General features: G+C 44.0%; 1 protein-coding gene across 2 annotated transcripts in view; it reads right to left on the minus strand.

Annotated features, from left to right (window-relative positions):
* Tdp1 (tyrosyl-DNA phosphodiesterase 1) overlaps nt 1-27,360 on the minus strand; it is a 73,661-nt gene that overhangs the window by 23,640 nt on the left and 22,661 nt on the right. For both annotated transcript variants that reach the window (XM_027419090.2, XM_027419089.2), the window contains exons 7-13: nt 26,077-26,169; nt 22,326-22,493; nt 21,796-21,874; nt 19,878-20,063; nt 19,434-19,482; nt 17,430-17,496; nt 15,920-16,027 (exon numbers count right to left, since the gene is read on the minus strand). In XM_027419090.2, coding sequence (XP_027274891.1) covers nt 15,920-16,027; nt 17,430-17,496; nt 19,434-19,482; nt 19,878-20,063; nt 21,796-21,874; nt 22,326-22,493; nt 26,077-26,169 — 750 coding nt within the window. The remainder of the gene's footprint in view (nt 1-15,919; nt 16,028-17,429; nt 17,497-19,433; nt 19,483-19,877; nt 20,064-21,795; nt 21,875-22,325; nt 22,494-26,076; nt 26,170-27,360) is intronic.

Genomic DNA, 27,360 nt, shown 5'->3' on the forward strand with positions numbered 1-27,360 from the left:
GCCTTCTGCAAACATACACAGGCGGTACATGTTGCCTTTCTTCTGCACTGGCTCTAGGCTTCTCTGTACCACCTGTGGGCTCTCTCTATGGATTGCAATAACGTGTTACAAAAGAGGGAAAAGAATAGTCTCACTGTGAAGGAAAAGAAAGTCTCACACTGTAAATGATTCATGTACTTTAATACATAGAAGAAACTAGAATTCTAAGACTGTCAAATCACTCTAAAACATCTTTCCCTGCACAGATTAGCACTCCAAGTATACAATAGCATCCTTTTCTTGGGCCACTGAGAACACTAGGTGCACATCTAGGACAATTCTGCATTCTAACAGACACAATACATCTTTAACTGTGCTTGCTCTGATTATAAGTGGTGTTCAGCATTTCTAATCACATCTATGTTGAATTCTGTGAAATTGTGTTTTAAAATTATGCCTTTCTTCTTTTGGTTATTTTTAATTTAGAGTGTCTTTTACAATGAGTCCTATTTCCTGGGCTGACGGTATTATTTTGGAGGCAATGGAAACCTGAGGAGGTGAGGCCTGGCTGGGAGCAGCTGGCCATTAGGAGCAGGTCCTTGGGGGCATCCTGTCCCTGTTTCCTCTATGTCTCCTTTTTCACTTGATCCTCCCTGTCCTGAGAAGTCTTTGCCATGTGTTCCCACCACAATGTTCTGCCTCACCATGGCCCTGGAGCCAGTAGGGCCAAGCCCATGGAGTGGACCACCACCCCTGATACGGTGAATCAAAACAATCCCTCCCATGAGCTGTCTTTCTCAATTATGTGTTACAGTGACAGAAAGCCTGGCTAATGTATGTCGTGTGCTTTGGTTCATTCCTGCTCTAACAGATGGCATAAGGTTCATGCCTTCAAATAACAGTTTTACTACCATGTGCTCCTGGTGATAAGGAGCTCAAAATGTGTCACGCTGGGCAACATCTGTGGGCTGCTCCTCCAGGCCCCAGATCTTTTCCCCCTGCAGGTTCCAGAGAAGAACTGTAGACATTTCCCTCAGTGCTTAGATTTATTTAAGATAGGGTTTTACTATGTAGTACTGACTGGCCTGAAACTCACAGAGATCCTCCTGTCTCTGCCCTCTAAGCATTGGGATTAAAGACCTGTCCCACCCCCTCACAACCCCCCTCCCCCGCCCCTGTATTTAATGGCTGGTTGCCTCTCTGTTCCTCCATCTTTAAGGCCAATTCCCTTCTGTCCAGGCTCATTAGGTCTGGACAAAATATCTCAGGCATTATGGACTTATCGGCTTCACAGACTGATTTTCAGTCAGTTTTCTAATTAGCCAGTAACATGATTTCAGTAAGGGCCCCGAGTCCAGATCCCTTTACCCTAGAACAGAGCTCCAAATGGCTGTCCCTGCCTCAGGTTTCTCATCCCATATTGATCTCCTGTGGTTCTCTGAAAGTCTCCTTTCAACCAAAGCCTCAAACAAATACCTCAGCCTGGCATCTAAGACACGCAGTCAGGACTCAATCTTAGTTCCTGTGACTGCCTTCCATGACTCTCCTGCTTCTGACTGTACAGTGCTCTCACCCCTACAGATCTGCAAGCATCCTTCCTTTGTCCAGGATTTCTCCCACTCTGCCCACTCCTTAGAAGGCTGAGCCCTCTCCTCCCCCGCAAGCCCCATCTCTTTCAGAAGCTGTGGGCTGCTCCTCCAGGCCCCAGATCTTTTCCTAACACCGAATCCTGAAGATGATAGGCAAGCGAGAAACATCTACTTTATTCAGGAAAGGCTCCTGGCTGATTCACTCAGCTTAGAAGACGCAACTGGCTAAGATGTGTGGCCAGAGAAACAAACACTGTAGGCAGAGGACTGAAACACTTTAAGTCAAAATCTGGAGAAAAAGTCTGCTGAGAGTAATGCACAAAATGCAAAGGAAGACAGAAGACTGGTACACACGGGACCCAAATCATGTGTGTTCTGACCACAACTCGAAATCCTGTCAATTGTCTGCTTCCCCATCAGTAAATACAGTGATACCTGTCTCATACCTCTGAATGAGGGGTTTACCACATAAGGTGTGTAAAGTCCCTAGCACATAGGTGGTACTTAATAGACACTTGCTCTTACCAACATCGATACTTTGCTAAATTTATGGAGAGTGACTCTGACCCTGTGGTTCATTAAGTGACAGAATGCTCTGGAAGGCAGATCTTCCCAGCTTCCTAGTCATACAGTTTTGGTATAGATAGGTCTGAATCTCATTAAACAGCATGCATCACTGATGCCAACCATAGCATGAGCCCCCAGGGTGGAAACACAACCAAGTTCCAAGGCCTACACACATGTAAGTTCCCTGTTGTTACTACAGAAGGTGGGAAGGTGCCAGAAACACAACAGTATGATGAAGACTCAATCACATTTGTACATGTTGACCAGTCTTCTGAAATGAGCTGCTAAAGATGATCGGTGTTGGCAACTGTGCTTTGAAGGTACCATTGCCTATCTGATGTAGTAACAAAGAAATCCCAGCAGGAAAGGAAGAGCGAAGACCACCTTTATCTGTTTCCAGATAGACAAATATGAGCAGACTGTGGCAGGAACACCACACTCAGGGTGGGCTTTTGCAAGTCTATAGTCTCACAAATTGCCAAGTAGATGTTCATCAATCTTCTTGATCCCCAGTCACAGGCAAACCATGACACCCCGCCCCAGCAAAGTCTCTCATAGACATAGTGAACTCCAAATGGAGTTCTGGTATTCCATGGCACAGTCCATATCCTTGTCTTTAAATGCAATCATCTATCCTTGATCCCACAGATGCAATTATAAGGACTTCAGAAGCCATTATATCAGCATCAAAATTAAAAGAATTATGGTCACAATTCCCCCTCATTGAGGATAAAGCTCAGTGAGAGAGTGCTTGCCTAGCAAGCATGAACCCTAAATTTAATCCAACTAGATTTAATCCAACCAACCAACCAACCAAAGAAACAAACTAAAAACAAAAGACAAAATTAATAAAACAAAACAAAATCCACAATTGGGGCTGGTGAGATGGCTTAGTGTGTCAAGGCACTTGCCAAGAAGCCTGAGTTTGATCCCCAGGAGACTTCGCTAAATTAGTAAGAAGTGTACTAAAAAAGACAACTGGGCTGGGCGTTGGTGGTGCACGTCTTTAATCCCAGCACTCGGGAGGCAGAGACAGGCAGATCTCTGTGAGTTTGAGGCCAGCCTGGTCTACAGAGTGAGTGCCAGGATAGGCTACAAAGCTACACAGAGAAACTGTCTCAAAAAAAAAAAAAAAAACCAAAACCAAACCAAAACAAAACAAAAAACAAAAAACAACTGACCTCTCCAGACAAATGTCATGGCTTCCTTTAAAAAACTGCTTTTCAAATTCTAGTCAGAACTGGTATTAAGACACCACTTCAAAGAATTTTAATATGCATTGATTTATAACCAAATATTCCTTAGTGTTTTATCATCTGCTGAAATGGCCCGTTGTTTTGGTGGAACACTTGTGGCAGGTAAGTTGTAAATATAAGAAGCTATGAAGAGCATGTAAGGACTTAACTCTTTGGTTAAAACAGTGGATGCATGAAGCTGCCTAGGCAAAATATACAGTAGGACACAGGGAAGACTGGCTCATTCCTCTATAGAACTATGGGGTTTTGTTAGATGGGTTCCAGGAAATCAAACAGTTTAATCATACTTCTAAAGTTTCTTTCCTTCCAGGAGAATTCTTAGTTCAAAAGAAAAATTTCAACAAACAAAAAGACTAGTGTCTTCAGGAGAAACAGGAAGTGCCTGGGCTCATCTCCCTCTGTCTATGGCTGTGACCTTGGGAAGGAGATTCCAGAACTTACAGGGCTCCAAGGAACAGTGGATCAACACAGATTGAGCCTGGCCCTTGGTTAGACAGAGGGAAATAGGGCACAGAGCAGGAGGGACTATCTCTTTTGGCTGCTGATGGTAGGCTGTTTGTTTAGCCAGGGAAGACCAACAGAACCAATGTGTGGCCAGCACTGGGTTAATTTACCTCACAGGCCTCACACCCTTTGATGGCCCTGAGTTCACCAAGCCTGGTACCTTGGCTACATTTCCTTGGGTCCCATAGGGGCACAGTCTCCTGAGAGCCTTCCTTAGACCTTTGGAGTCTAATAAAGAACAGAACCAAGAATTACTGCTCCAGAGAGAATACTAGGTTGCCATTAATACCCACTGAGACAGCATGAGGAACAGCCTTCTTGGGGCTTGTAACTGCTCACAGCACCTGACATCTGTAACTGCCACAAAACTGTCCCCACCTCAAGGGCAATGTGCTCCTTCCTTCCTGCTCTTGGCCTGTTACTACTCTGACCCTTCTGCCCTAGCCTCGTTGAATGACTTCCTCTTTTCCCACCCTCCACTGCCACATATGGTCTCATGCTTAGCAGTCTGTATCAGTGTCTCTGGGTTCTATCCACAGCTGGACTCCAGAAAGAGTATGATGTGAAGGAAACAAAAGACAGACCGGAGATCCAGTCCAACCATTTATGAGCAGCCTAAATCCTGCACCTGTTTCTATATCCACAGATAGGTGTGGCATCACCTAGGCCATTTAGATCTCAGAAAGCTGACCCTGCTATTTATCACCAATGCTATGGCACTTATGATAGATCTGAACATTCGACACTCTCAGTGATACTAACAAAGCATGTGGATCACCTGGCTCCTTGGCCTCAAAGTCTTCAGTGACCCCTAACCAGAAAGTCTAAAATCTCTTGCCTGTCCCCCAAACTGGCAGCTTTCCATCTCCTATTCCTCCCTATTTAACACTCCATGTCACCTCATGGTTCTCTCCCCTCCTACCACGATGCAGGACCCTCAAGTTGACGATTTCCTCCATATAAAACATCCCGAAGCCTATCTCTAGCCACATTCAGGGTAACAAAAGACGTGAGACAATTAATTTTCAGAGAGAAACAATCTATTTTGGCTCCTAGTTTTTTTTTTTTGGGGGGGGGTCTTACTCACCGGCTGCTGCCCTTCGGGTTTTCTGTGTCCTGTCTCTGTTCACTCATTCAACAAGTTGTCTCCTGGGTATCTCTTCTGTATCAGGCTTTGCTGGGGGTATGATGCCAAGAACTTCAGAGCTCTCTTCAGCATGCTCATTCACTGTCCATTCTCTAGCCACACCCTGGCAGCTGACAAAATTTCTGAGGTATCAAAGTTCCCTGGCTTCTAACCATCCTGTCTGTTCCTACCAAACTCAGCCACACCATGCAAAAGCAAATGCCACCTGCAGCCTGAGTCATCTGGCTGGTTTTCTTGTCCAACCTTGTTTGTTAAATGTCCTATATTGTTCAGTCTTTTTCATTTCTTCTGTCATTTGCAAGCACTCTTTCCAAACCTACTCAGGATATCATGCTGGGTGTGTGGGCCTTGGGATAGGATATTGACAGCTGATCTGTGACTACTGATTGCTTGACCAGGCTGTGTGTGTGGGTGGGTGGGAGGGTTGGGGTGTGTGCTTATGCTATAGCAGCTAGGGGCATCACCGGGGATCCTGTTAACAGCAGGGAGGATGGTTAGGGGAGAGGACGATCACTCCCACAGGGAAAAACTGCACAAAGCTTCAGGAAGCGGTATCTTTTGTTTAACAGAAAGGATTTGATAAGTTGTACGATTTCGCTAAGTGTGCCCCTAATGTCTGTGCACTGTGTGCAAAGATTTGGGAGGTGGGCATTGCATGGGGTCTTTAGGTCACTGGATGCAGGCCTTGGAGGGAGATTTTAGGGCTCTGGTCTTTCTTCTTCCCCGCTCTGCTTCCTGCATATGAAGGAAGTGGTCTGGCTGCTCTAAGCACTCACTATCCTGATATGCTATTTCAAGGCTGGCCCAAAGACCATATTGCACTCCCGCCTGACTCGCCAGCAAAGGCCATAAGTTACAGCCATGGTGGAAACATTTGGGGGTGGTACTGCAGACTGAACCTAGGGCTGCACACACACATAAGGCGCTGAGCTGTATCCCCAGCCTTCTTTTCAGTTTTCATTTTGAGACAGGGTTTCACTAAGTTGCCCAGACTGTCCTTGCACCTGTAATCTTCCCACTTCAGCCTCTTGAGTAGCTGGGATGACAGGTCTGTGTCTGGCTGGATCAGAAAAGCTAGGTAGGAAGCCAGGGTACACTGGGCAGTGGGCTGGGGAGGGGTGAATGAAGAATGGCCCAGGAGCAGTACCTGTCAGCTGGGAGGAGGGAAATGGGACCACTGCGGCTTTACCAAGCAATGGGCTGTGAGGAACCTATGAGCTGTACTTTTTCCAGTGCTTCAGGCAGCAGTGCCAGTGTTAAAACAGAGGTCAACAGCATGATACCCACTAGATCCCAAGTTCCTGGGTGCAGGGGCCACACCTGTCTTATTTATCATCTATAACCAAGTGAAGCTTAGGCTCAAAATATTTAGATGGATTATCAGGGCCTGAATTTCAGGTCTCCCCATCTTATACACTGAGTTACTTGGCATACACTATTTAAGTTCTTTATGCTATTTTTTTTTTCAAAGCTCAAGAATGAGAATAAGACTAGTACCCAGCTCCTGAGAGGTTTAGAGTTAGTATTAAAAAGGGGGGGGTGTGCTTAACCAGCATATAGTAAAACACTATACAAGGCAGAGCTAATAAATAATATAGGTTTTCTCTGGAGGCCAGTCCTGGGAAGAGGACTACATACAGCATCTCATCTCAAGCCACAAGTACACCTCATAACTACAAATGCCAGCACACAAAGCGCTCTCAGGCCCTAGGGGAAGGACCTCAAACATTTTCCCATGAGGCATAATATTTCTGGAGGCTGGCTCACATGGACATGAACAAAGACATGTTGTCTTTGCTCTGCTTGTAGCAGAATGCAAGAAAGTGAAGGTGGTCAGTGGCCTCAGATCATCTCTAAGGTACAAAAGAAGTCATTTGCAGACTGCAGGGCAGGGCTGATAACATTATTTGTAACAAAGTACACAAGACACACCAAAGAATCCTGGTTATCTTGGGGGCGCCAGACAACCAAGTCTACTCAATAACATCTGTAAGTATTCTTTTGTGTGATCCAATTTGATTTCCTCCAAAAATCACAGACAAAGGAAAGGAAAAAAAAAAAAAAAAAACCCTACCGCTTCACACTCTGAGAAGCAGACAGCAGGGAAGGAGAATTACAAAGTGATATAGCAACGCAGAGGAGGAGAATGTCTTTTATGTTGCTCCAAAAAGCCAACAGCGATTTTGTAGTCAAGCACTTGTCTCGCTGTCTCTGAGTGGCAGAACCAACATTTCTGCTCATCTCTATCAAACAGTGCCTGTCAGTTGCTAGGCAACCATAACAGTGCTCCAGCTAGTGTTAGTAACCACCTTATTTCTTGCCTCCCACAATGCAGAGCTTCCATAATTGTTCTCATCGGGTTTGCCAGCTACACCTAGGCCCAATCTTCTTAGCCAAGGGTTCTTCCTAAAGCTCGGCTTCTTGCTTACTTGATGCTGCAGTAAAAATTTGATGACCGTATTTGTCGTCATGTGCTGGTAATTTCCGTAACAACAGGATGCTTATCCAACAAGGGATGATTTCATGGTAGGATCAAACAGATGGGAAGGAAAATCTTATTAAAACCACAAAGAAACAAACAGCCAGACAGAGGAGAAGAAAATAGCCAACCTAGTATCAAACTAGCTACACTGCCAGCTGTAAGTTTCTGACATATAGGTATCTGGTTAGAAGTAATTTTGTTTGTTTGTTTGTTTTTTGAGACAGGGTTTCCTCTATGTAGCCCTGGCCTGGAACTCACTTTATAGACCAGGCTGGCCTCGAACTCACAGAGATCCACCTGCCTCTGGCTCCCAAGTATTGGGATTAAAGGCATTTGGGAAGTGCTCATCTTCAAGTTGGATAATTCTCATCAAATTGGCCTCAAATTTTTTTTTAAACTGTAATCTACAGACAAGTCTTTTAAAAAGCAAGGATTTGTGTGTGTGTGTGTGTGTGTGTGTGTGTGTGTGTGTGTGTGTGCATGTGTGTATGTAGGAACCCGAGTGTATGCAATGCATGTGCAGAATCCCATAGCTGATCAGAAGAGGGTGTTAGATACCCTGGAAATGGAGTTCCTGATACTTATAAACCACCTGGGTAGGTGCGGGGAATTGAACTCTGGTACTCTGCACGAGCAGCAAGCACTCTTTTACCACTGAGCTCTCTCCAGCCCCCACAGATGAGTCTTTTAGGCACTCGCTGTATGTTAATGTGTTATATATGCAAATCAGATAGAGGTTTTAGACACCGATTTCATGAATCAAAAGAGGCCTAACTGACTAATGTGAAATATATTATATTGGCTTAATGGGCAGCAACATCCTCATATATTTTCTATCATTAGCCTCAGAGCATTCCATTAAGTAAGATAAAAAGCCCACATTATAAATGGGGTTTTCCAACACTTCAATGGCAAGGCTGGTAAATCAAAATCCCTTGGATCTTTAGATCTTGTTTTGGGTTATTTCTTTAAATAATGTGGTCAGCTAACATCACATTCTGAGAGTACTAGGCTTGGACAGGATCTTGGGATTGCTGAAGCTACTAAATACCCAAGTGGACTGACGGTCATGGTTTCAAGTTGAAGAATCTAGCCGCTAGGGAGTAGGAATAGGAATGCAGGGCAATCTACCTATTTACCCCTCTCTTGTACTATTTACCCCTCTCTTGTACTATTTACCCCTCTCTTGTACTGCGTATGTACATTACCAACCTGAAAAAGGAAAATTTCTGTGTATCAAATCGTGATACACAGAACAATGACGTCTCAGTAGACACAGACATCATGTATGCGAGTGGACCATAAGAATCCACTATGGCCCTCAAATCCCTAGTCTAGTGCTAGCACAGTCATGACAGTCATAGCTAAGTAGATAGTGACGCTGGTGCAAATGCACTGCCAGCCACATAAGGTTTCCAGTACATAGAATCATGCATTGTAGACAACAGCTGACACAGTAACAAGTGACCATGTTACTGCTACACGTATTTACAGTACTACACATTTAACCCACGGAATATGCTACTCATAAGAAAAAAGGAATATGCTGTATGAAGTGACAGCAGCCTACGTCAAGAGGCCATGTTGAACCTGGGCATGGTGGTACATGCCTTTACTCCTAGCTACTAAGAGGCTGAGATGAGGGCACTGCAAACTCAAGTCTAACCTGGACAACTTAGTGAGACCCTATTTCAAACTAAAATACATTAAAAAAAAAAAAAAGGAGCTGGAAAGATAGCTTAGCAGTAAAGAGCATTGGCTGTTTCCAGAAAACCCAGATTGGACCTAGCACCTACGGGATGGCTCACAACCCTCTAATTCCAGTTCTGGGAAATCTGATGCCCTCATCTGGCCTGCAAAGGCACTACATGCAAGTGGTACACAAATGTAACATCCAGGTAAATACCCACATACATAAAATAATATTTTTCAAGGGGTGAAAGGGAACATGTAGCTCGATTCTAAAACCCTTTGTTTTAAAGAAAGCAAAACCGCAAAGTCAGAAAGCCCATGTCCCCACTTAACAGTTGGCTGGGAAATAACACGTAATAAGATATGGGTAAGGCACACCTCTAAGGTGATAGACTTTTGTAGATAGAAACTCAAGATTTTTTGAGTTCCTGCTAATCTTTTATAAGACTATCATTTTTATCAACTCTACACATCTTAATGAATACTTTGAGTAAATGCCAATAGTGCTTTATTGAGAAACACCATTTTTGTATAAGCTCAAATCTTATTCCAAAAGGTCCTGGATAAAGTGCTTTTTTTCCCCAAAATTAAAGTTTTAGTTTTAACTGTGTGTGTAGTGGGGGTAGGTGGGAGAGAATTATGTGTGCGTAAGTGCAGGTGTCCACAGAGTCCAGAAGAGGGCGTTTGATTCCCTGGAGCTGGAGTTGCAGGTGGTTGTGAACCACCCAACATGGGTGCTAAGAACCAAACTTGGTTCTTCCAACAAGAGCAGTACATGCTGTTAGCCACTGAGCCATCTCTCCAGCCCTGAATAAACCTTCTAAAAGCATGAATGGATTCCAGCCAATTCAAATGATAAAATTCACTGATGTATAACTTTTCCCATGGACCTATGCCGTGGAACAATCTTTGTACACTGTAAATATGTATTATCCTCATTTGGTTATATATATATTTGGATATATATATATATATATATATATATATATATATATATATATATATATATGGTTATATATATATATTTGGTTAATTATCCTCATTTGGCTATAGCTGGGCAAGAAGAGACTGGGCAGGAGAACCAGACTAGGAGGATGCAGGAAGGAAAAAGGGCAGAAGTCTGAGGAGTAGTCAGACAGACTCAGAAGAAGCAACATGCAAAGTACATAGTTAAATGAGCCTCTGGGCAGCACACAGATGAATAGAAATGGGTTAATTCCTGTTTAAGTTATAAGAGCTAGTAAAAACAAGCCTAAGCTACTGTACAAGCATTTATAATTAATAATAAGTCTCTGTGTGGTTACTTGGGAACTGGCTGGCGGGACAGAAAGGGTCGTATACAGGCTGTGACTAATAAAGCCTTAGGAACTCTAGATTTCCCTGGCAATTCTATCCCTAACAAGGCTGGCCTCAAACTACTCTCTGAGCCCTTTCTTTTCCCCGACTCAGCAGCACTCATTGCTGCATCTCCAACACAAGGCCTTCCCTGACCTTCCCATTTAAGAAGCAGCACCTAGCTGGTCCACACCATCCTATACGCAATGGTTCAGAATGTGGGTGATGGAGCCCCACGGGTTGGCCTTCCATGTCCCTTGCTTAACTTCTCTGGGTTTACTGACTGACTGTTAAGAACTACATACTAACTTGAATTTACAAGCACCTTAAGCCAACCTGCAAAAGAAGCCTTTTCCTCATTCATTTAATCTGACAGCAAAAGCTGAAGGGACTCTGGCCAGCTTGAGCATGGTGAGCACGGCGAGCATGGCTCTGGCAGGTCTTGCCCTTCTCCCCCATTCCCTCTGCCTTGCTAAAAACCAGTTTCACTCCTAAAGTTAGCCACCAAGGTCTATTTCCTTATTTACCACTTCCACCTGCTGAGGCCAACTACCAAAGTCCAGCAATCAAAAGCCCCCTTTAGTTCACCTAATTAACATGCCCAATTAAAATTAAACACCTCATCCTAACACGGGGGTTTCCTCCTTTACCTTTATAAACCACCATTTGCTATGTGCCATGTCTGTCTTCCCTCTATCCAGAGGCAGTCCTTTGTCCGTCTGTGACAAATTTCCTTCTCCCCTGCTTTCCCTTGTCCCTTCCCCTTCTCCCCTGCTTTCCCTTGTCCCTTCCCCTTCTCCCTCATCCCCTATCTCCTTTAACCACATCCTAGCCCATTCTAACACAGACCTCCCTTTTTCCTCCTCTTAAAAAATGACACCTGCAAGGTCATTTGCTGCTGTTTTCTGCCTGAGTCAGAAAGCAGCCACTTTAACTTTTCTTCCCAGCTTAATCAAGGATCTCTCTCTGTGAAAACAGCTGTTTGGGTGATTTGTGCCTAATCCGGGTTCCGGGAGGAAGCCCCACTATTTGGGGGGGGGTCTCCTTCAAAAGCTGCTACTTCCAAAACAATTACCATGAGATACTGGGCCAGACACCATCAGGGAAGTTAATGGACTTCACGTGGATTATGTGGTCTTCCTGAACTTCAAATGAAGGTCAGTACATATAAATTACCATTCTGCTTGGTTTTTCTGTCCTACTCACCCCCACTTGACTGTGAATACACTTGTTTGCTTTTTTATGTCATTTCCATCACCAGAAGTAGGCCAATGGTCATTCATTACTATAACCCCAGCACTTAGCAAACGGCTCAATATAGCAACAGATACACCAAATAACTGGCTAAGAACAATGTCCAGAATGAATGAATAATGAGTCCTCTTAATGTAGAAGGAAGATTATTACATATGGCCGGTGGCTTTTCAGCCAGGACAGATGGCTTGGTTGGCAATGGAACATATTACAAACCTCACCTCTGGTTTGTTTGAGACAGGGTCTTGCCTTAATGTCCAGACTGGCATTGAGCTCACGGTGATCCTCCTGCTTCAGGTCCCAGAGGACTGGAATTACAAGTATGTACCATTGTGCCTGGATGTTCCTCAGCACCAGGCAGCAGCCTGCTCTGTTCACTCCCAGAAAAGTCACAAAACCTTATGGTATCAGTGATGAGCATGAGAGAGAACTAAGAAACCACACCAAAACCTTACCAAAAATAACAACCACCACCACCACCACCACAGAAGAACCTCAAGCCTCCATGGAGAACAAACAATCCCATTTGAAGGTCTTACTAGGGCAAGTTTGCAATTAGGTTTATTTCTATATGTGCTTGGGATGGAACCCAGGACCTCACAAATGCCATACAAGGACTTTACCAGTGAGCTAGGCCTGCAATCAAATTTTCCATCCTCCTGCAGCTATCTTCTGGCTCAGGGGTCATCCCTACGACTTTTCTCCTAATCTACTGTGCACCAAGTCTAGGCAGCTCTTCTACCATTACCACCTCAGCTCCACCTTCATTAATTAACCTTGATAAGAAATCTGTACTGAGTATCTCCTGCATGTCAGGCTTCCTGCCAGCTGCTGGGCTATGCTAAACAAGAGAGATCCAGGCTTGGCGTCAGGGCAGACAGGGGAAGCCGGTAATCTCATGAACAACCATATGGAAGGGAAAAGCGCATTGAGGATGTACAGGTCCAGGACTGTGAATCTAGCCAGCTGAGGAAGCATGTTTCAGCCATGCTCTGGATGACTGCAAGTTCAGGCTCTACTCGGGAAGAACAAGATAGATACTGTGCAGAACAGTCAGAAAAGCATCAGGGGATCAAAGAACACACGTGGCACCACCGGCTTTGTCAATCTCCTTCATTTAACTGTAAATTCCACAGGAGTGAGATTCCCACATTCCCACAGCGCTATGCCGGTATATGTGTTTGCTAAGCGCCTGGTGGAGCTGCCTCAACTCTACTGCTTTACTTCTCGTCCAGGAGGGGCCTAAGCCATTTCACAAAACTCTGAGATGACCGAAAGACACAAGCGAGGCCGCTCAGTGGGGGTCAGTTCTCTCTTGTCCCTTTCCTTCCTACACTAGCAGAGCAGAGGCAACTCCTGTTTCTTCTGCTGGTTAGGGCCCTGCCATGCTGACAGTGATCGCCCAGGCGACCATGGGCTGCACCAAGGATCTGATGAGGGATTCTGAGGTTACCACAGTTCTTGTCATCCCTGTGAATTTACAGGTTGAGGCCTACCACACAGGGTGATTATCATGGTCGGACTAACAGCAGCTGCTGTTTTTCATGCTTACAATAGGTTACTCACCATAAGCACTATTACCTATAGTCATGGCTGCTACTCAGACTCCAGCTTCCCTAGGGAAGTGTCATTAAACTGAAGTCTGGGCTTGGTTCTGCTCAGCTCCACCACTTCAACCTGTTCCACTGACGGAGATTTTGAAGTACACACTATAACTTCTTCCCCACCCTGGGTAGCTTGTTTCTACCAGCTCTTCCCTATAAACAGCACGGGCTCTGTGACTGGCAGGCAACCTCTGCTGCCCACGTCCATTCCCTCCTAATCACCCACTCTCCATTCAGCAGCCTGACCTAGCTTTCAACACACTTAGCGATGATGTCACTGCACTTCAGGGCCCCCTGTTACCTGGCTCAGTTCTGCATATCGGCACAGGAAGAGCTCAACCTTGCACACTTTCTCCGGCGTGAGAGCGGATTTGAGCTTTCCCCTCTGACCAATGTTTCTGCCCTTGATTGGCTGCTGCATTCTCCTCAATCAGCTTATACACTGCCTTCTAGGGCCACCTTCTGTGATCCCTTAGACACCTCCAAACGCCTCAGCGTTTGCTATAGGCCTGATCTGACTCCAACCCCCCAAATAGAGTACTGGCTTTGCCTACCCTCTTATGCCTTAAACGAAAACTCATACTAGAGTAGGCACTTTGTTTCTTGCCTTCCATGAAACACAGATAGTGCCTGAGACAGAGAGAACAATTCAGTATCTGATGATTGTGAGATCTTGATGGACACTTCCTTCATCCTCTCAATAAGCAGGTAGTGAAAATATAGAAAGTCAGGGCATTACTTAGTGCCTTTTATGAACAACAGGGACCATGCTTTGATTATCAATCACAGCCACCCACACAGATCCTACAAGCAGAGCTCACTAGACTTCCTGAATGAAGAAATGATGTGGTCTGTGTCTTCTCTGGAATACACGTTGGGTTGGATGTAGTAGTCCACACCTTTAATCCCAGCAGTCAGGAGACAGGGGTAAGTGGATCTCTGTGAGTCTGAGGCCAATCTGGTTGACCTAGCTAGATCCAGGCCAGCCAGAGGTACACAGCTAGACCTTGTCGAACATATATGTGTGCATAACATGCATACATGCACAAGAGACTGAGCCAGGCCTGGTGGCTCATGCCTGTAATCCCAGCACGGGGGAGGATGAAGCAGAAGGATTACCATGGGTTTAAGCCAGCCTGAGCTGTATTGTGAGGCCTTTTTCAACAAAATAACTACATAAAAGAAAAGAAACACATGTATACTGTAAAATACCAAAGAGGGTGGCTTGGCCTGGCCACAAACTGAGAGTTACTGAAGGTAGAAAGCTGCTCAATGATGGCCAATTATTAGGAGGGAGATCAGACGTTCTTTATTGAAAAATTAAATGTCTATGCGCATTCTGCCTGCATGTATGTCTGTCCACTGTATACAACCCCTGCCACCACAGACTGTAGACCTGTTCCATTCCAGGTACCCAGTTCTGACACCTCATATAATGCTCACAGTAACCCAGAATATAATCAGTACCTCTTCCTTTTTACAGACTAGGAAACAAACACAGATGAAATAAATTCCCCAAGTTTATACAGCTCCTAAATGACAGAAAAGCATCCTGGATATTTATTTTCAGTCTGTTTTTCCATTATGCTCTGAGGCTGCAAAAGCCTTTAGGGTGCCCCTCTGTCGTCATGTTTATCAACCATCTCTTTGGGTCAGTATTCCATACCTGAACCAGGCACAAATGTTAGCCACAAAAAGTCACAGTTTTTTTTTTTTTTGTTTTGTTTTTGTTTTTTTTGTTTAGAAGCATGTTCTTGGGTACCATTTCAGTCTTAAAGCAGTAATTCCAACCAGTGATAGTGTAATTAGTTGTGATTGACATCAATTAGGCTACTGAATCACAAAGAGATGCCCAGTGCTTGAGTTCTGACTAGGAGAGAGGTACTAATGTTCTAGTCACAGCTCTATTTTCCAAAGGGCAAAGCAATTTATCTTTAAAAAAAAAAAAAAAAAAAAAAAAAGAAACAAAAATGTCAGTGGGTAGAGAGTTCCTTTTAGGGGTGATTACAATATTCTAAAATTAGATTATGGTGATGGTTGTACAATTCTGTGAACATGTTAGACTGTTAAATTGTAGACTTAAATGCACAGATTTTATGGTATGTGAATTATATCATTATAAAGATGTTTTTAAAATGGCACATGAGAGATTTGATTGCTCAAGTTTTAATTATCTAAAGAGACACTAGAAGAAAAAAAAGCAACCATTTTAACATTTTCTGCTTCTTCTGTATTTACCCCATATGTCAGTTTGCTTAATCATTATTATTATTATTACAGCATAAAAAAAGAAGTAAATCCAATGTTTATGCAAATATGGCAAACATCTAAATAGACATGAACAATCAGGCAATGATCACACATTCAATAAGACATTAGTCACAGGCCTCCTTTAAGGCTAAGTGATGGAAGCAGGCTGAGAACTAAGTGAGAACTTCACTTTCTAGGACTCCACTCAATTTCAGAGCAGAAGTTACAAGACCCCCACGAGACATATAAGGTCCCTTTACCTTGTAACAAGAAACCAAGCCAGTTTATTGAAGTCTGATGAGGGCCTCATGTACGTCTTAATATGTGGCATGGCATTGCTTCGGCCAGATGTCTCTGCTGACCACTTGCTAGTGACAGGAGAGACGTAAACCACCAATTAGAAAAGAATGCAAGACAGACAACATTCTTGTTCTAGCTGACTGCCCCAAAAGCAACATCCTAGCTAAAAAGACAGCAGGAGCATGGTCTGTGACCTGGTGGCTGATGAAACTCTGTTCAGATAAGAGAGGAACACGGTCATTCTGCAAAATAAGGATGTCAAACAAGGAAACTCAGCCTGAGCAACAAAATCATCAAAGCCTGTGGACATGGGGCATCCTGTTCTTTCACATACTAACTAGTACACATGCATGCATGCACACATGTGTACACACAAGCATGCACATGTGCACTACACATTTTCATTGTGCTTTCTGCATGTGTGTACTCAGGTCTCTGGCTGAACTGTGAGCTCTTGGAAACAGGAAGATTATCGTGCCCTATAGTGCACACTATTGAGTAGTGGCTCCAACGGAAGCTTCCCCACAAAACAAAGGGAGTGGAATACAGCATATCACAGGTGAGGGCTAAAAAGGCAGGGGGACAACACAGAAATGCTTTAGTTTTGACTATTACTCCTACATTTTAGGACTAGGGTTCCGAGGAGGCATAATGGCCTCCGTCATGAGGCTGTGATTCTGGCTTGGAAGAGGATAATCCCCCAAGCTAACAGGCAGTTTGCCAGCATAGGATCAGGGTTAAGATGGCCACCATTTTGTTCCTCAGAGTGAATCTAGGAATCTGAAATTGACAGGAACACAGCACAGAAGTGCTCTGTAAGGAACAACTCTCCGTTTGGAGCAGATATGATGGCCGCTGGCCAACAGGAATTTCAGTAGAAAGCCATGGAGATGGTCTCCCTCGGTCATTTCTGGCTGCCCAGCTGCAGAGCCACTACCAAAGTGAGTAAGACTCTGGGGTTGGTCTACAACATTCGGGATGGGCAAGTGCTGTAGCTGGAAGAGAAAAAGGGCAAGCCTTTCTTTCCCTTCCCATCCATCACCTGTTTCCTGAGCTCTATTGGCCCAACAACACCATCTTTATCCTGGAGACAGAGGCATGGACTCTACCCTTGGCGAGTGTGGCATGTGGCCTGCATACTATGGTCTGGATGGTTATGCTTCATGCTTCAGCAAAGTGAGCTGAACGTTGCTTATGTAAACCACAGACTACCCAACAGGATCCCTTATTTGTCTTTGTCTTTGCCTGCCAACATCTAAATAGAAACCTCACAGATATATAAATTTTACTCTGGTATTAAAAACCTATTCCCAAAATTTTTCAAAACCTTGTTTTAAATTATTTCTATCACCAGCATATGTAGAGGAAAGAATACAGTTGTATTATATAAGGTACTTTTTAAAAGAGCAGACTGACACAACATTCTTGGTCCTGATGAAGTAAGAGCAGCACTGAGAACCAATTACTTACTGAAAGTAGGAATGCAGCCAATTCTGTCTCTCAGCTGTCTGGATGCCATAGGGTAAAGAGCCCCCAGCTATTAAAAAAGGAAAAGAAAACAAATAAAAATAATGAAATATACCATGAGGCGTCTTCATTAAGAAGAAAATCTCTATAAATAGTGAGAAGGTAGATGATAAACAACCTCCTCCATTACTTCACCTCACGTAAGAGTTCATTGAAAGAAAATGTCCATGCCTACATCAGGCACATCATCTTCTCTCTGCCTGTGTTTCTGTCTTGGTACTGGGGACTGAACCTAGAGTCTCGCCCAAGCCAGGCAAGGGCTCTGCCACTGAGCCATATTTTTACTTTTTATTTATGGTCTTACAAAGTTGCCCAGGCTGGCTTGGGTCTCAGTCTGTAGACCAGACTGGCCTTGAATTTGTGGTCCTCCTGCCTCAACCTCCAGAGTAGCTGGGATCAAAGGTCTACACTACCAGACTCAAATGAGGTACATACTCTTCATGGACTTTCTTTCTCTGGGAGAAGAGACATATAAACAGTTTACTATCTGAAAAGGAAAGGTACTACTTAATCACTGAGTGGGGGTAATATCCACACAGATTTGAAGTATAAGAAAAGCCCACAGAGAGAAGCTGGGCCTGTTTTACAATCATAGGGGGGTATGAAACACATCACTAGGTTTTTGTCCTAGGCAGGACATCTGGGAAGGTAGTGAGTGAGAAAACACAGTACTGCACACTTTGCCTTTACACTCTGCCATTCCCAAACAGGCAGGCAGAGGAGGTTCTCACAGAACTGTAAGATATAAAAACATGTAAACACTTCTGCCTTCTTCTTCTAAAGAAAACTCCATTGCAGATTCATCAGTGACTTTCTGAACACACCTGGGAACTTCCCCACAGTAATCTATGTGCAGACAACTCCAGGGTCCAATAAGGTATGTCCTGTCTCTTACTGCAAATAGCTAAAAACATACTCCATTGCAGAACCACTTATAAAACTGCTTCATTGAGAATGTCATGTTCTCCCCCGCCATTAAAAGTGCACTTTGAATAGATCTAGGCTATTAGAAGGACAGAAAGAAAAACTACTCATGTCCCAGAGTCAAGGTGAAGTAATTTTATTTTGTTATTAAAGAACAACAAATAGCAAATATACTCTGAACTTTATTGAGATTCTTTTGGCAAGGTCACATCTAATTTCATAAGCAATAAATGGGCAAAATTAGGTTTAATTTAGTGCATTCTGCTACCAGCCAGTCGTGAATGCCAATCAGACTTAGTTTCTCCCAAAGGCATCCTCTCTGGAGCTTTTGTTAATAACTTGATGGCATTAGAGAGGATGCTTCTATTTAAAAGTTCAGTGCTCAGTAGTGGATAAAGAGAAGAATGAAGTTGAAGTTGAGAGTTATTTTTTTTTTTTTTTAAAGAAAATAAGACCAGGAGGGGAAACTGGTTGGTATGTAAAATAAATGAAAAAAATATTTAAATTAAAAAAAATAAGACTAGGCATTTGCAGGTGAAGCACCTGAAATAATGACATATCAACTAAGTTACACGAAAGCTAATAGTAATCACTAGCTCTAGGCCTTAAGTCTATCTGTGTCTGGGATGTAAATTTGGAAGGTCTATGTGGAACCTCTGACTCGGGCATAGGGAAGGATGCTAGTCAACTCACCAAGGCAGCAGTGGGTGCCAGGGGAGCGCACTTTAGTTGGACATCTTGTCTTGGCAATCAGCACGTTGGATTATTAGTAAATAAGTATTAGCAAAACTGAGGAAAACCACACTGCATGGAGTCACTGTGACGGTGAAGAGGCGTGCCCAAACTGCCCTTCTCTGGAATACTGCACAGCTCAACAACGCCTGCTTCATTAGCTTTATCGGGAGGAGGGAAAACCATTTCTACATTTCTACCCAATTCTGATGAAAAATAAACAAAACAAAACATAACAAAACAAGCCCTAAGACATTTTGGGACTATACAGAGAAACCATGACTGAGTTACCAGGATATCCTTCTAAGCTGGTCCGAACATTTTCCACAGAAGGATAGATCTAAAAATAAGCAAGAAAAGAGAAAAACAATAAAGCTCGGCATGAATCATATTGAAAGAAAGGAATGTTAACTGGTTTTTAAGAAAATGGAAGTGTTAACAAAAAACGTTTAACTAAAAAACTTAAGAGATTATATATTAAATTAAAAGAAAATCCCCATCTTACTGAAAAATAAACGGGCAATAACTAATCTACAGGAAGCATTATATAACTGATGAAAAATTGTACTTTAATTTAAATGTTTTCCCCTCTGAACACACCGGAACCCCTTGTCCTGGGTGGCACCAGGACCACAGATTAGAGTGTTCTTTTCCCATCCTCCAGCTATTATAAAGGAGGCTGTGTCTTAACTCTTCTGGACTATAGCGTGGTAAGTCAGGGAGCAAGAGGCTCACCAGATGAAGAGGAACTGCACTTTTTCCTGGAGTCCTGCCATCCTCTCTCAGTGCCAGCAAGCTCTCTTTAAACTCTGAGCACAGCCACTTGGACTCATCAGGCCCCAGGGAACCAATGCTTGAAAACTGACCCACAATAGGCCAGCACTCGTCTTTAGGTACAGATGGGGCATGTGTCCGCAGAAGCTGCTCCAAAATAAAGGTGAGTGCATTAGTCACAGTAGTAACAATAGTAACTGAAATGCCGGAATGCCTAAACATGGTCTTTGGAATACCTTTTATTTATTTACAAGGATAACCTGAAAACATCAGCAATCAACATCATGCTCATAGATACTTTCTTCTTTGGGAATTATACTACTAAAAGTATGCCCCTCCCCACTATGTTGTGTTTGAATGTAATTGGCCCCCATAATCTCACAGGGAGTGGCACTATTAGGAGGTATGGCTTTGTTGGGAGTGGGTATAGCCTCATTGGAAGAAGAGTGTGCCACTGTGGGGGCGGGCTTTGAGGTTTCCTATGCTCAGGATACTGCCCAGTGTGTCAGTCAACTTCCTGCTGCCTGCAAGATGTAGGACTCTCTGCATGCCGCCATGCTCCCCACCATGACGATAACGGACTGAACCTCTGAAACTGTAAGTGAGCCACTCCAATGAAATGTTTTACTTTGTAAGAGTTGCCACGGCCATGGTGTCTCTTCATGGCAACGGAAATCCTAACTAAGACATATGTGGACAAGAAGTCTCTTTTCAAAATTGTTTGATTTGCATTAGAAACAAAAGCAGAACAAAACATTTTTCAAAGACCCATCTTAGCAGAAATATCATGATAAACCCACCCTGAGATCACAACTGTCTAATACACTTAAACTAAACCGACATGATTAAACCATTGTGCATTCGGGTCCATTCCCTTTGAAAAGAGTTTCTAGCTCTGATCTTAGCACTGTGCTCCAGGGCTGGGACACAGCAGCGCAGTGGTAGGCGTTAGCCTAGCATATGCAAGGGCCTGGGGGTGGGGGTGGGAGTGGGGGTGGGGGTATGGAAGCACAGACAAAATCCTTGGCCTCCAGTGTGGCTGCCTAATATGAACGGGATATTTACATATGGATATGAACCACCTAAAAAGCACCGAAGAAAATTGATCTGCATTTCCTGCCTTCACACTTATGCAAACCTGAAGGAACAACTGAGCAAGTATTTGGAAGTTTTATCCTCTTAAACATGTATTACCTAGAGGCAGCAGACAGCAAGAAGAATTTGGACAGCTCCTGTCCAGTGGAACTCACATTCTGACTGATGTCTTGTTTGATTTAATATACATTGCCTTCCTTTCCACAGCGTAGGTATTACCATTTACACACACACACACACACACACACACACACACACACACACACACACACACACTTTTCATGGGCTGCAGCATGCTGTAGGAAACAGAAGTGAACTGGTAACTCTCAGACACAGTCTCTACCATAGTCTCATCTCCTGACAAACTTCAAGATCTGAGGAAAGCCCTGTTAGAACTCCTGTCTCAATGCATATGTTCTAATCTGCTTGTTTGTCCTGAACTAAGCAATGAGAACTGATGAGAAGTGGCTTGAAAACTCCAGATGCTACTCAATCTGCAGGACTTGTGATCACACAAAGGCATTCTATTTCCTAGGCTGGACACCAAGATCTAGTCCACAAGTTCCCCTGCTGACAGAACATTCTATTTTATATTCACTACTCAACACAATTCTGTCCATTTCTTAGCCAACAAGAGGCAGGCTGAGGAACAAGTCAAGACCACCAGGCTTGTATACCACAGGCTGGGATTTGAACCTGGGACTAGATATCCATCATAAACGAAAAGGAAGACAGTATACACATTATCTTATTTTAAATGTTAAAAGAGTAAAAGTTTTGTTACCTTCCTAAGCCTAAAATGTCCCCAGTTATCCTTGTGACTTCCTTGAAAGCGTCCAGGGGTTGAACCAACAAGGTAAACACTAAATAAAGTAAAATACAATAAAGTAACATGCAAGTTGTGCCCTGATACCCCAAACCCACAGAATACACATAAAAACTAGTACAATGTAATAGTTCAAGGAGCCAATTCACTCTAGGGCCATGCCTCCTTATTGGTAACCACTACTCTCAAGTTCATTTTTAGCTAAGCCAGTTAGTAGTAGGCTATATGCATTAAGTTACTAGGCAAAGAACTCAGGAATTCTACAATTACCACAGTGGGAGGCTTAAGACCCATTACCACCTCGATGCCCATGAACCACTGAGACATGGGGTGATCAAATCTGCTCTCATCCCCTTACCCTTTCAGGCAGCGCAAGTCAAATACCACTCCGCTCCTTCCCAAGGCCCCTGCCTTCCAGACTTGTGTGGCTTATAACTCAGGGGTCCCTTTTCAGCACCCCTCCCCCATATTGGTATGGGGACACGTACTTGGTTTCAGAGAGATCGTGCTCTTGGATGGTGTCTATCCACTCCTGGAGAGAGGGAGCATTGTAGGACATCAAGTAACTGATAAGGTCAGCTTTAAAATGGGTGCTCGACTCTCCAGATGTGTGGCTTCCCTGGTCAAGTCGTGGGTATAAAGGGCTCAACCATATTCTAGAATGGAAAAACAAAACAAAACAAAACAAAAAACTTTAACACCTGGGAGTTCTCATTATAACAATACCTCTATAGTGGTTATGCATTCGCCTGAAGCAAGAGGTGAATTCTTGCCACTATCTTTAGGCAGTGACTGAATAATTTCTGGGAGGAGGAAACAGATCTGATCACATTGACCCAATGACTCCACATCACAGGATTATTTCTGAATGCCATCTCTTTATAAAATACCATGTCCTTATCAGTATAGCTCTTTATCCAAATTAAGAATCTAGAGCTATTTATACCAAGAAAAATGTATATGCAAGTTTATTTTCAGTAAGAAAACTTTTTTTTTTGATAATATACATTCTGTAGTGGTTTGAGATATTTTCATGTCCTATACTTTCTGGTGCCTGGAATGAGGATGTAACACATTTAACACTCAACAGTGGTAAAAACATTAGACAACTTTCATCTCATCAATTCCTTTTACCCCAAAACAATGCATTTGCCTTAACTTCTACATCATACCTACTCACAGGAAGTAACTGTATCCAAACCCAACAGATAGAATACAATATGACATAGGTAAATTACAAAAACAGTATGGCTTTGAGCCTCTAGGACTAGATGTTCTTCTAGGACAAAACCTGATGGGGCAATGTCCTTCTCTCTATATATGTTTCTCTTATTGGTTGATGAATAAAACACTTTTTGGCCAATAGAGGCAGGAAGATAGGCAGGACTAGGAAACGAGGAGAATTATGTCTGGGAATGGTAGGAAGAGAGGCGCCAGAGGGAGATACCATGTAGAGACCAGGAAGACAGGATGTGACAGGCATTCCCCCAAGCTGCTTGGACCTTCAGGAGGACCTGCAAACTGTGTGGTAACTACTTATGTATTCCAGTTGTCCATTCTGCCCCTACCAGCCAGTCCTGACCTTCCTTGTGTGATGAGGAGAGGGCACTGTGATGTCCTCAGGTCTTATTGCTCACAGCAAACAGGCCTCTTTCCTAAGGTAAGGTAAGGCCATGTAGAAATACTTAGATTAATAGAAATGGGTTAATAATTAAGACAGAGCTAGCCAACAAGAAGCCCTAGTCATCGGCCAACAGTTTTATAATTAATACAACTTCTGTGTGTCTATTTGGGGCTGAAGTGGCTGTGGGACCTGGCAGGATAAGAACCTCCAGCAACAAAAACCAGATTAAGAGTTCTACCCCAAAGGGCTGTTGAAATGAGCCGTAAGAGGCAATGAATGGTTAGGTCAGACCCCAAACTGCATTTGCTGTCACTGTCTTTTCCTTTTGTGGCTATTTCCCCTGTAGTTCTACCCACCAAACCCAAACAGAAATGGCCCAATTCCTCTTTTACACAGCAGCTCCCTAAGGAAGCAGGTGGGCTACTGGTTACCAGGATGGGAAGCAGGCTGGATGAGAACTCCTGGCTGCGTGTCTGAAGCCTGTGCCTTCCCAGAAGAGTGACATGTCATCTACTCCCTGCTTTCCTTGGGGGAACTTAGAGTAGGAGGGGCAGGGTTGATTAAGGCTGGGGCGCACATCTGGACTACATCTGCTTCTTGATGGCTTTGCCATTGTAGTCAGGTCCTATGACTTCTCTGGGGCTTTCTTTGCCTCTGGGTGTAAAGTGGCCAGCTAGGCTAGATAGATGTGTGAGGTAGCCTCCCACCAATGCCTCTGAGCCTAAGAGCAAGAGGCTCACAAACAGGCATATTCCAGATGAGGACTGTGACAGGAAATAACTTTCTAGAGTGGGATACTGAGAAAGGAGGCATTTTTAATACTTTGTGAAATAATATGAGAACACTGGGGGGGGCACACAAAGAATTTGGAATTTTCCCGTATTTGTTTTAAATGTGTATACATAGATATAGGTGTGTGCACCACAGGCATGCAGGTGCCCGCCTACAGAAGCCAGAGGACGATATCAGATCCCTTGGAACAGGAGTTACAGGAGAGTTGAGCTGCCTGATGCAGCAGCTGGGAATCTACTTAGATCTTCGGCAAGAGCAGCAAGTGCTCTTAACTGCTAAGCCAAGTCTGGAAACCAACAAATGATCTGAACTGTCAGACCTGAAGGGCAGCTGGAACGTCTGCACAGCAGGGAAGAAGCATGGCCAGGCAGACAATCCCAAAGGGGAGACTGCACATGAAAAGCGCCTTTAAAGGTTTTTGGTGCGCTAAGACTTTTAAAATTTTCTTTGTGTGAGCATTTATGTATGTGCACCATGCATGCACAGGTGCCGGGAAAGGTCAGAAAACGGTGTTGCATCCCCTGGGACTGGAGAAAGAATCCAGATGCCTGTGAGCTGTCATTCATGTGGGAGCTGGGAACCAAACCCAGGGTCTCTGCAAAAAGAGTGAATGGCAAGCACTCTTAGCCACGCAGTCATCTCTCTAGCCCCCTTTTGAGTTTGTTGTTTGTTTTCTAATCACAACATGAAACTGCAAAGTATCAGAGAGAATCAAGAGCAGACAACGCAGAGGGCAACAGGCCCTGTAGCAGGGCGGCTGGCTGGTAGAGAGAGACAAGTCAGAGGAACAGTTCATATCTTCTTGCTTTCAGTCTGACCTATATGAACTATACAACCTAGTCAATATGGTCTTAGATTCTCTTTTTAAAGAAAAGAATAAAAGGCCGGGCGGTGGTGGTACACACCTTTAATCCCAGCACTTGGGAGACAGAGGCAGGCAGATCTCTGTGAGTTCAAGACCAGCCTGGTCTACAAGAGCTAGTTCCAGGACAGCCTTCAAAGCTACACAGAGAAACACCCAAACAAACAAAGAAACAACAACAACAACAACGAAAAAACAAAGCCTCAGGCTGGGGAGATGGCATGGTGGTTAAAGAACTTGTCCAAGTGTGAGAACTAGAGTTTGGATCTTCAGAATCCATGTAACACCAGGCGTGGTAACTCACACCCACAATCCCAGTGCCCCTGTAGCAAGATGGGAGGCGGGGACAAGAGAAACCCCAGAAGTTGGAGCCAGCTAGCCTGGTGTACACAGCGGCAAGAGATCCTATCTCAAACAAGGCTGAAGTTGAGGACTGACACTCTAGGCTGTTATCTGATCTCCACATGTGGGTGGTGGCACCCGTGTGCCCATACTCACGCACAAACCTGCACACAATGATTAAACAGAACAAAACAAAACCCACTTCTCTACCCTGCCCTCCCATACCAGGAGGTGGTCCTACTCTCATATACAAAGGTGGCACTAAGTGGACTCAGCAGGCTCAATAAACAAACAGACAGAAAGACAAATAAATAAGAACACATGAAGTTGAGTGCATGCACACATTCCTGTACACCAGTGACAATCACAGATGATTCTGTATCAAGCAAGAGAGTGGGATGGAGGGCAGGGAGCAGTGGAGTGTTATGGGGATGGAGGTGTGGCTCGGGTGAAGCACTTGCTTTTGCAATGCAAAGGAGAATCCCATGACTACTTCTGGCATGCCTCTTTTCCATGCACGTGGGCATTACTTGCACAGGTAGAAAAACAGAAAGAAAAAAGAGGAATGCAAGTAACATTTGCCTTTTCCCCCTCCCATGCAGGGCGTGTCCCTACCAACCCTTGGGTTTTCTGGTGCCAGTCTTCCCGGATGAGGTTGGAGGTATGGATGACGACTCGGAGGCCTTCTTCATAGAGCAGGAGCATCATTTTCCTTCAAAGAGAGGGAGGCGGAGGAAAACATGAACAGAATTTTCCAAATCAACGGGTTTCTAATGAGAATGCAAGAAACAGCTGGAAGAATTCTTAACCTCTTATATTACCCAAACATGAATTATTATAAACTCCTCCTCTATAGAAAGCCATCCTCCAAAAAGGACCAAGGGGTCATGAACTCACATCCCTTAGCTGGTTCCTTAGTATCTGTGGCTATCATTTCCCTATGGTGGACCACAGGGACATGCCCTGTGTAGGAGGGCATCCTACCAGCAAGGTGGGAGCATGCTGTGGCATGCTTCCAACAACTGAAGTACACATGGCATAGGTTTAAAGCCGGTTTCAGACGGTGGCTGCATGCATACATGCAGTGTGCTGAAAATGTAAAATGTATTTCTTACTAAAGGTTGCAGTTGGAAGACTGTGAGATACCCTGTCCTGATCAGACATGTATTCCATGTGCTACGCATGTCCCCATTGTGTACCTGGGCTTGAAGTAAGTCTTTTCTTTTCTCCTCCATGAACTCAAGTGATGGGCCCTCTCTTTCCACTGGGGCTTCTTGCATCATCACTAAGCGTATTTTTCTTAACTTTACTTCCAATGAGAGAGGAAAGAATGTATATGCAAGAGCTCTCAAGGTGAAGTCTAAAGACAGGAGTCTGCTCTTGAGAAGAGCATGGGCTCTAGTAAACCATTCTGTAAGCCTGAGCCTCCACTTTTCATGTGAATCACGAAGGAGCAACCCCAATGTGGGACTGATGACAATGAAATCAAAGTCCACAGAGTAAAGATTAAATAGACATTTGGGATTCATTCCTGTCCGGTGCCCTGCTTTATTTTGTAACTTAGTGCTGGGTGACTTTTATCTCCATATTGTTTCCAGTTATTTAAGGACTTAAGTCTTCTCTCCAGAACCACAGTGCCATTTCTCAAGGCTGTAACGCTTGTCTTGGCTTATTTTATCACTTCTGCTGAGGCCAAAATGCTACTTATTACTCACCTATGCAACTTAGTGGACACATGTGACAACAATGAGAATGTTTCTCCCCAGATGAGCAACCCCAGGAGTTGAAGCTGGGCTGGAGGAGGTATATAAAGGAGAAGGGAAAGGCCAGGTGTGGTGGCATGTGCCTGTAACCCTAGCAACTTGGGAGGCTGAGGAGGGATTGTGCCTATGAGATCAGGGCT

This window comes from Cricetulus griseus, chromosome 5 (genome assembly GCF_003668045.3).
Source record: "Cricetulus griseus strain 17A/GY chromosome 5, alternate assembly CriGri-PICRH-1.0, whole genome shotgun sequence".
Lineage (NCBI taxonomy): Eukaryota > Metazoa > Chordata > Mammalia > Rodentia > Cricetidae > Cricetulus > Cricetulus griseus.